At 34.2% G+C, this 10730-nt stretch overlaps 1 protein-coding gene across 1 annotated transcript; it reads right to left on the minus strand.

Annotated features, from left to right (window-relative positions):
* Window positions 1-767: 767 nt before the first annotated feature.
* LOC132739034 (DNA-directed RNA polymerase I subunit RPA2-like) lies at window positions 768-9931 on the minus strand (the record flags this gene model as incomplete). Its single annotated transcript, XM_060726683.1, is given in 6 exon segments — window positions 768-1920; window positions 3871-4035; window positions 5075-5202; window positions 8258-8383; window positions 9227-9324; window positions 9876-9931. Coding segments are annotated over 6 exon segments (792 nt in total), but the record flags the coding sequence as incomplete, so codon positions are not given.
* Window positions 9932-10730: the final 799 nt, after the last annotated feature.

The following is a 10730-nucleotide window of genomic DNA, read 5'->3' on the forward strand; positions in this document are numbered from 1 at the left end:
CACTGCACTTTTTCTTAATGAGATCTATCAGCCTATGAAGTTTCAAGTTCATAACTTTTATACTTTCGGAGAAATGGCCTGGACAAAAATTAAGTATGAAAATTAACAAAGGGCCATAACTCAAAAATTAAGAAATGCAGAGTACCGATTCTTGTGCACTGCACTTCTTCTTAATGAGATCTATTATCCTATGAAGTTTCAAGTCCATAGCTTTTATACTTAAGGAGAAATGGCCCAGACAAAATTAAAGTATGAAAATAAACAAAGGGCAATAACTCAAAAAATAAGAAATGCAGAGTACCTGTTCTTGTGCACTGCACTTCTTCTTAATGAGACCTATCATCCTATTAAGTTTCAAGTCCATGGCTTTTATACATTAGGAGAAATGGCCCGGAAAAAAATAAAGTATGAAAATTAACAAAGGGCAATAACTCAAAAATCAGGAAGTGCAGAGTACCGGTTCTTGTGCACTGCACTTCTTCTTAATGAGATCTATCATCCTATGAAGTTTCAAGTCCATAGCTTTTTTAGTTGAAGAGAAATGGCCCGGACAAAATTAAAGTATGAAAATTAACAAAGGGCAATAACTCAAAAAATAAGAACTGCAGAGTACCGATCCTTGTGCACTGCACTTCGGGTTATGCTGCGGACAAGCTTTAGGGGACGACGACAACGACGCCGACACAGACGCCGACAAAAGTAACCCCTATATGTCACCTTTTCAAGGCGACACAAAAAACAACAAGGTACACCCTTGAAAACAATATTTATTCATAAAAAACAAATATCTATGTAATTTTAAAATTACAATAATACAGTGATGTCATTAAATTTTCTCTAACTTGTATGATAACTATTTCAATATTTTTGCATTATGCATGCAATGATACATGCACCTTTCATTGAAACAGTGTAGTTCAGTGGTGTCCTTTGGTAGGATACTTGTTGAAAATATCTATACTGATATGCGAGTACACTTGTAGGTAGATGTGTATATCCAAGTACATGTGTAGGACATATTGTGAGTACACATCAATACCAGCTTATGAATACAAATATATACTGAGTTGTGAGAACACATGTACATAAATACAGACTTGAGCGAGTATACACGTAAACGCGAGTATACACGTATGCTGACTTGTGAAACCATCACAATTATGTGTTTTCATTAATGTATAGAGTGAATAAGATATACACACACAATGAGAGATTCTATAACAATACTTGTCAAAAAAACTGGTAAAGCATTTACAAATACAAATGTATAATCTCTTTGACTATTAATTGCAACAATGACTTTAATTTCTCATACTTAAAGGGAGACAAATGACAGAAAGCAACCCTTCACCTACTGAAAACGTAAGTGATAAGCCATTGCCATCAGTATAGAGCCAGGCTAGCCTGCACTTCCAATGTTTGTTTATTTTCTGTAACTATGAATGGACTGTTTCAAATTCACAAGGCAAATCGATTGCCAATGATACTTTAACACAGGTTTGTCAAACAGCAATAATGACAGCTTGCTTTATAATTTAAGCCTCTTGCAAATTCTGCCTCAAGTGTCTCTATTTCACAATTTTAGAATCACAATGACCAGATGCAAGTAAACCTCGGTGTATACTATGTATTACCAATACAAAACTGGGAGGCAAGTAACTATTATTTCACATGAATTCTTCGCTATTTTCATAACTGCAATCAGTCCTTCACAGTCACTTCTACCTTAATATTCATAGCTGCAAGTTCTGCCACAAGGTATCTGAACACATAGGGTATGGTCACAATTTCTATATGACACGATTTACAATGTAGACACGACCACTGAAGTTGCTTCTCATGTGAGGCAGCAGCTGTAGATGGCGCTCTCTTCTCCATGTATACAGACAATAAACTTCCACAGTCAGTGCAAACTGGTGCCTGTAAATATATGTATATTTACATGAAAATAAATACTGCAAAATCATTATTATTCTTTTCTTCATGGATGTTATGGATAAGTCATTCTACAAATTAATGATCAAATAAAATTTGATTTTGTCTGCTTTTCTCTTATTCTTATTACATTATTTATATTTAACTTTCTTGCAAAACAGTTGGTTCACAAATATAAGAACCTAAGAAAATGCCTTTTTGACAACAGAACTGCCAAATTTTATGAACACTATAACTAATTTATGCCCACAATAACTAAGTGAATTCACAGTACATATGATTTTCTGCTATTTTTAGGTAATTTCAGGTTAAACTAGAAATGTGTCATCATGCCACGGATGCCCCCGCATGCAGCCAAAATTTCAGATGGTGCTTTAATTATTTTTTTCATTTTAAGTTCAAAGCCCTTAAAACTTTTCAATGTTAACACAAACCATTTTCATACAATGTTCAAGGCACTGAAATTATTCAGTCTAAACCTTTTAAAAACAGCATATTGCATATTTGTAGCCAAAATAATGGCTAAAAGTAAGAGTGCTGAAAGTGAAAGTTCAAAATTTTTCCAACATTCAGGAAAGATAAGTTTGTCTTAAATCATTGAACTACAACCAAATTCAAACTTAAACTGCTTATTCCTAAGATGTATCTATATTATTTTCAAAGTAAAAGGGACATAACTCTGCCAAAAAATCATCAAACCATGACCAAATTCCAACTTGACCTGCCCATTCCTTTGACATATTCATAATTTATGTCAAATTTAAGTTGAATATGTAACACTGTTGGGTAGATAATGAACAGAAACTGTAAATTTCATATTACATGTATTTTCAAAGTGAAAGGGGCATTACTCTGCCAAAAATCATTGAACCATGACCAAATTTGAACTTGACCTGCACATTCCTTTGACGCATCCATATGTAAAGTTTGAGTTGAATGTGTTGTACCTTTGGGGAGATAATGAACGGAAACTGAAAATTTCATATTATTTTCAAAGTAAAAGGGGCATAGCTCTGCCAAAAATCATCGAACCACGACCAAATTCGAACTTGGCCTGCACATTCCTTTGACGCATCCATATGTCAAATTTGAGTTGAATGTGTTGTACCATTGGGGAGATAATAAACGGAAACTGAAAATTTCATATTATTTTCAAAGTGAAAGGGGCATAACTCTGCCAAAAATCATTGAACCATGACCAAATTTGAACTTGACCTGCACATTCCTTTGACGCATCCATATGTAAAGTTTGAGTTGAATGTGTTGTACCTTTGGGGAGATAATGAACGGAAACTGAAAATTTCATATTATTTTCAAAGTAAAAGGGGCATAGCTCTGCCAAAAATCATCGAACCACGACCAAATTCGAACTTGGCCTGTATTTTCTCATGACATATCCATATGTCAAGTTTGAGTTGAATGTGTTGTACCGTTGGGGAGATAATGAACGGAAACTGAAATTTCATATTATTTTCAAAGTAAAAGGGGCATAACTCTGCCAAAAATCATCGAACCATAACCAAATTCGAACTTGACCTGTATTTTCTCATGACATATCCATATATCAAATTTGAGTTGAATGTGCGCAACCGTTCTTAAGATAATGAACGGAAACTGATGATGACGGAATGACAGAATGACGAAAGGACGGAATGACGGAACAGGGTAACACTATATGCCCCGGCCATTACATGGCGGGGGCATAAAAATAGAGAAAATCTTGCAAAACTTCTGTGTACATGACTATGATCATTATTATGAATTAAAAGATTATTTTAATTATTATAAGAAATAGATTGTTTTCAGTTTCAAAATATAGACTAAGCTTTAACTTAATTCCATTCAATTTTGTCAAGCAACAGAAAATTGTAATCAAATTGTATGTTGCAAATGTTGAGAAAAAAAATTGATCAACAAAATTTAACTAAACATTACCATAGATTTATCCGAGCAGTTAAGAAGTCTATCTTGAAGAAGGAATGATGTCCCATGTGATATTAAGGCATCTCTTTCCATCTCACCGAACCTTACACCACCACCTTTTTTACGCCCCTTCACAGGCTGGTATGTGACTTGATCTATAGGTCCAGTGGTTCTCACCTACATTATAAAAATAACTTCCTTATCTTCTTTCCATATTACATTGTGTATGTTGCTCTTTTACTATAAACTGTCTTCCTTCTTTACAAAATGATTTCAATTAAAGTACAAATATGGACAGCCTTTGTAACCTGCAGCAAGAACTGGCCAACAATCTATTTTATCGTTTTGCTACGCATTACCTGAGTATTTTAAAATTGTAATCCTGGAAATATATCTTGAAGACAATTTGGTTTTTTAATTTATATCCATTGAAATTTAAAAAGGGATTACAGAATTGAAATAAAATCAATGAAAATATTTGAGATTATCTTTACTTCTGTACATCTTTTAAAATTTAAGAGTTCACTATAAAATATGATACTTAAATTTAACTCATATATATATAAATGCATGCATCAATAATGTATCACTATGTCTCTGTTTTCTGTAGTGTCTAAACAGACTCATTACTGTCTTCTCAAAGTTATACAACTAAATGAAGAAAAGCTTGTCTATTTCTTTTGTTGTAACACAAAAATGTAAAAACATGAAAAGAAATCCATCACTTGTATCTGATTCCAAATCTTGACAATAAACTTACTCACAAAACACTCTATACCACTGAGCCCAAGACACAACTTCCTGACAGTTATCATGTATATTTACAGCAATTGCAAAATATGAGCACTTGTACATAGCTCTATCAAATAATATAAACATAACAAGATAATAGTTAAAAGAACACAAGGTGTTGATAAGGACAGCAAGCTCAACTATTCTCAGTATTGATAGTAAAACAAGAGCCTAGATACTGAAGAATTCTCATCGTTCAAAAAGGGCCATAATTCTGACAAAAACCATCATAGAGTTATGGGCCTTGGATAGTGACCTCCTATTATATACTCCGATAATTGTGTAAAGTTTCAACCCATTTTCTTTGGCGCTTTGGAGAAACCAACTTGCAGACAAAACAAAATAAGGTGTGACTTTGATGCCAACATGAGTGCAATGGCTCTCCCTAATTCTTTGAAAAGTCAAACTAAAAACATGCACATACCTGAAATTTGTCAGAGACCATATGTCTAAGCCTCTGATAGTAGACAACACCCATGAAGATACTGGCCTCTAGTTCCCGACCATCTATCCCACTGTAAAACCTCTCTGTACCATGGTAGTTATAGCCAGCTATAAAATAATATACATGTATAGATCTATGAGTTTTGTTCTTTTTGTAACATAATAGCAAAATGGAGGTTGTTATACGAGGGTTGTTCGGAAAGTTTTGAGACTGGGTCAATATTTAGCGTTGGAAACGATAAAATCAAACAAGAGTTTACTATGTATTACTTTAATACCTCATCTATTATAGTGTAAAATTTCATAACAATAGCTTCATGTATACAAAAGCTACAAAGCGTTAGGCACAGACACTACCCATGACCCGGCGCACGCAACGACGTTATCCGACGTTGCCGTTATTTCCAGAGTTTAACGTCACCGTAGAAAAGTCAACTGCTACTCCTTTTCAAAGTATCTTCCTTCACAACGTACACATTTCTCATGCCTCGTAACCCACTTGGCGAATACATTTCTATACCAGTCAGATTTAAATGTTGCAATAATGCTCATAACTCTAGAGCGCAGTTCAACTAGGTCCTCAAACCGGATTCTTCGTAGTTCGGATTTGATGGCCGGAAAAACGGAAAAGTCCATTGGGGCCAGGTCGGGTGAGTAGGGTGGGTGAGCGATGCGGTTAAACCCGAGAACATCAAGTTCCAGAGAAGTGGCAGATGCTGTATGTGCAGGCGCATTGTCTTGATGTAGGTAGATGTTCTCCAGATTCACAAGCATTTCCGGCCGCTTCTTACGGATAGCGTTGATCAGTTCCCGTCTGATTACCTTAAACAGAAATATCGGAGCTCGTACTTAATACAGATACAGGTGAATTAATTTCAAATAATTATTTTAATAATTAAGTAAGTAATCAATTTAATTATCTATATTATTTATATATTTATTTTTAATTATTTTCATCTTAATAAAGTTAACATAATTACTCACCCTGCAGTAATAGTCAGCGTTCACCGTCTCTCCCTTCGGTACAGCATGTGTTAACAGCATCCCCTTCCGGTCCATGAATAGAATAAACATATGTTTCCCAACCGATTTGGTTACACGTGCTTTCTTCGGGGGTGGAGACGACGTGTGCTTCCAAACTGAAGACTGCGACTTTGTTTCTGGGTCGTAGTAGTAAAACCAGGACTCGTGGGTGGTAATAATTCTGTCTAGGAACGCGTCGCCTTCTCTCTGGTATGAATGTAGAAACTGTCGAGATGCTTTTACTCGGTTTTCTTCCTGATCAGCCGTCAATAATCTCGGTACCCAACGGGCCGAAACCCGAGACATTGCAAGTGTCTCAGTTAACATTTTGTGAGCAGTTGCCGTACCTACATCACAAACTTCAGCAACTTCTCTTACTGTTATGCGACGGTCGCACTGAAGCGCGTTTCTTGCAAGTGTCAGTTTATCGTCGATGACGGATGGGCGACTGCTCCTTTCCTTGTCTTGTGTTGACTTTCTGCCATCCCGAAACTCTTTATGCCATCTAAATACCAATGGTCGACTAACAGTACGTCCGTTGTTTGCCTGTTCTAGAAGTTGCTTAGTTTCTGTTGGTGTTTTCCCAAGATTAACGCAAAACTTAATAAAAACACGCTGTTCCTCTTTTGACGGTGTTTGCAAAGTCGTTGTCTTGTCGCGCACGTATTGCTATAATGATCTGCGGTAACGGCTTAAACAACTAGCGGAAATGACGTCCTTAAGTTGGAAGTGACGTCATAAAATTTTCGTGACGTTTGGCGCAATTTTAGGGGCTCTTTTTATTCAGTAAGAAAACTTATAACAAGAAAATAGTCCGTGCGCCAGGATGCGTAGACAGGTGTTGCTATGGAAACGATTATATGCCGTATAGTAACGTTACAACGTTTTAAAGACATAACTCGGATAAATCACATATTAAGCTATAATTTGTATTAAATAATATTCGCAGCTGTAATTAGAAACAGAGAAAATCATATTGTCTCAAAACTTTCCGAACAACCCTCGTAAATGAAAAGTAAGATGTAAGTAAATAATTGAATGGGATTTTTATTCACATTATAGAATATACACATTATTATTGTCTTCATTGAGTTTGCTTTAACAGATGCAATCCCAACTTGCTACTTAAAGGGAGACAATCCCTTGTATCATTATTTAGACCTCACATGTAGTGATAATAACTAATTAAAATGTAAAGCTTTCAAAATAGAAGATTATTCAAGATAATTATGTAAGACTGTGTGACTTTATGGCATATATGATTCAAACACTATTTTAGTTTCAAAATACATAATTATGTTATATAGCATCAATCTTTGATTCTAACTGAACGGTTTGACTCTCAAGTCACTGTGACAATGTATAGGTCAATATCATATGGCGACTTTCCAATTTAACTGGTGGAGGATGATAAAATATGAAATCCATGCACTCTAGTGCAATCTATCACCTGATTAGAACCGTAAGCCTGTAAAAACTTAATGACTTGTATATATCATACAGCAAAATTATGACTTCATTTGCAACAATTAATTCTAATTTCTGTGTTTTAAAGGGATACTCAGGCAAATCAATGACAAAAATATTAATATGATTTTATATACTCAAATCATGCTGAAATGACATTTCTTTAAAGTCCCATCATGAATTTATGTATAAATTCTACATATTTTGGGTTTTAAGTGTAAATACATGTATATCTATATATGTTGAAAGAAATTTAGATGCAGACAGAATCACTGAGTAGTTTTGAAACAAGTCATGTGACTTGATCAAACCCTGGAAGTTACAATAACAAGACATTTTGGATATTGTATGATTAAAACAAGTGTAAGTCGTTCATTTGACATGTTCTTTAATGTTTCTAGAGTTCACTTTGACAACTATTGTGAAATGCTAACGCTCTAACCTGACCCACGTGGGTCAAGTTAGGAAACCACCATTTTATTCTTTACGAGGAGAAAAGTTTTGTTCCTGTGACTGCCTAGTGTATTTGTTATGAGGACATTTACAGAAAAATGAGTGAAAAATACAAAAATGAAGAAACAAAAATTTTGCCTTTTTTTTTTACCTAAAATAAATATAATTATATGTACAAGGTATGCTTGAAATACACTGCCTTTTCATTGTAATATTTTACCTTTAACTAACATGTTTCCAAAGTGATCGATTGCCGGATCATCTTCTGAAAACTGGAAGGGCGTGGCATCATAACAATGTCCATACGATGCAGCAGACTTTCCTGCCATTGATTCAATCATCATACCTGAATCACATACAATAATCATATAATGATCATATACTGTATACTAGTTTAAGCAATATGTTATTGAAATATATATCATAAAAGATTAACCTAGACCAGTTAGCTGGTTGATCAATTGAGCAGAAAACATTATTACTTTCAGGAAAGTTAAAGAAAGTTAATGTGTATTTACCTATGTATATTATTATGACTGATTACCTGTCCTCTAAATAATTTCTGCCAATTACATTCTAGAGATAAATGGACTAAAAATCTATAATTCTAACACGACCTGCATTTTTCCCTATTAAACATAGAAGAACCGAAAGTATGTGTTATTATGCTATAAAATCACTGTTTGACGTTCTATATTTAGACATGTGACGTAATCATTATACACGTGACATAACCACTAAAAATGTGACGCGCTGACAAAAGTACGGAAAAAGATCAGGCGAAAATTAGCTAAATATCAGGTACGGCAGCATTTATTTGTTGATGTTGTGTTAGAATCGAAATAATATATCCAAATCGGTGATTTTATTGCTTGATAACATCACTGTTTGCCGTTCACATGCGCATCATTATACCACTCGGGCTACGCCCTTGTGATATAATTCCCCGCATCTGAACTCAAAACAGTGATGTTATTGAGCAATAAAATCACAATTTGGGATATATTATTTCTTAAATATATTTCTTCTATTTAACCAGTATTCTCTAGTGTTTTTAAATGGGTAAAACATCTCAATTTTGGTCATGTTGTTTTCTTTTTTAACTGCTATTGTTTTATTCAAATTCGAATTCGGAAGTTAAATATATAGACATGCTGAGATTTTCTATACAGATGATGTACAGCTTTACCTATTGTCATTCTAGAAGGGTAACCATGGGGATTGAAGATAATATCTGGAGTCATTCCACTCTCTGTAAATGGTAGGTTCTCTACTGGATACATCATACTGTAAAACAAAAATAATACTTATTAAACATAATTAAGCCTATGAGAGATGCTGAAAATGACCTGTCTATGTCAAGGACTGCTTCCATAATTATCTCAAAGCCTCAAAGTCAAACAATCCTATGCTCTATCACTTTCATAGATAACATAGATATAACACATTTTCTACAGCAAAATTTACGAGGTTTCAATGGTTATTAGGGCCTTCAATTCAAAATTAAGTACTTACACAAGATGCAGTATTTAGCTCTATCTCCAATATTGATTTTTTTTAAAGTCTTTAGATTTCTTTAATAATTTTATATAACCTTTCTTATGATAATAATGAAATTTTAAATTCAATGGCTTTTCAAGACCTTTCATTAATTTTCAAGGTGCTTTCAAGGGTTTTTAAATAATATGTCATTTTCAAGTGTTACAAGTCACTAAGTAAGAGATTTTAACAAGGTACCTTCCTTTCTAATGACAATCAAAAAGCGTTGAAAGTGCAAATAAAACAGGAACTTCCTACAATAAACCAAGGCAAAATTTCGGATTAAGATATACACATACCTGCAGACTCCTTTCTGGCCATGTCTACTGGCAAACTTGTCACCAATTATTGGATTCCTCTGGAAAAAAAATTAAGTATATTACCTGTTTTCATTGGGTATCTTTTCTTCTTGTAGTTGTAAAATTACAATTTTGTTTAATACTTATTTCAAAGAATTTTACATCAGTTTTTCATTTATATTTTATGGTTTTATACATGATTCTACAAGCACAAATGTCAACATATTCAGTGCGAGCAAAAAACATATATTATATTCTGGTTGGGTTTACTGTCACATTGTAATTTTTAAAGATCATGATAACGATGACTTGCCACCTCAGTATAAGACCTCACAACAAAAGTATTATTTCCTCCTAAATTAAACATCACACAAATGACTTCAAAGTCTCTGCTAGGATTCAAGCAAACATTGATGAGGGACAAATGATAAGTAATTTTTATTATTTTGAGAACAAGCTACATGTGTTTAGAAAACAAATTTGTTTTGTTTTTGGTTGGATTTTACTTCATAATAACACTGTAAAGGTCATATGGTGACTTTCCCATGGAAGGAAGACTTCCCAATGCCCCTCCGTGCATTATTTCAGGCAGAGTAGAAGTTCAGAACCACTGACATTTTGTAAGCTAACTGGATTGCTTCCTCACATAAAATAATTCAAAGTATCTGAAGGGATTTGAACCCACAGCAGTGAGTGTCAAGTCGTTTAAACTGCCTTGATCAGGGATTTACCAGATGCAGGATCCAACTTTGATCCTTCTAAGGCCTACTTTGATGCACAATTCCCAAGGTCTTGCATCCAGGTGGATGCATAAAAGATATAATGCTGGCTTCAAAAATCTTGAATAACATCATA

Source organism: Ruditapes philippinarum, unplaced genomic scaffold (genome assembly GCF_026571515.1).
Source record: "Ruditapes philippinarum isolate M1 unplaced genomic scaffold, ASM2657151v2 ctg3054_1_1_1_1, whole genome shotgun sequence".
NCBI classification, from domain to species: Eukaryota; Metazoa; Mollusca; class Bivalvia; order Venerida; family Veneridae; genus Ruditapes; species Ruditapes philippinarum.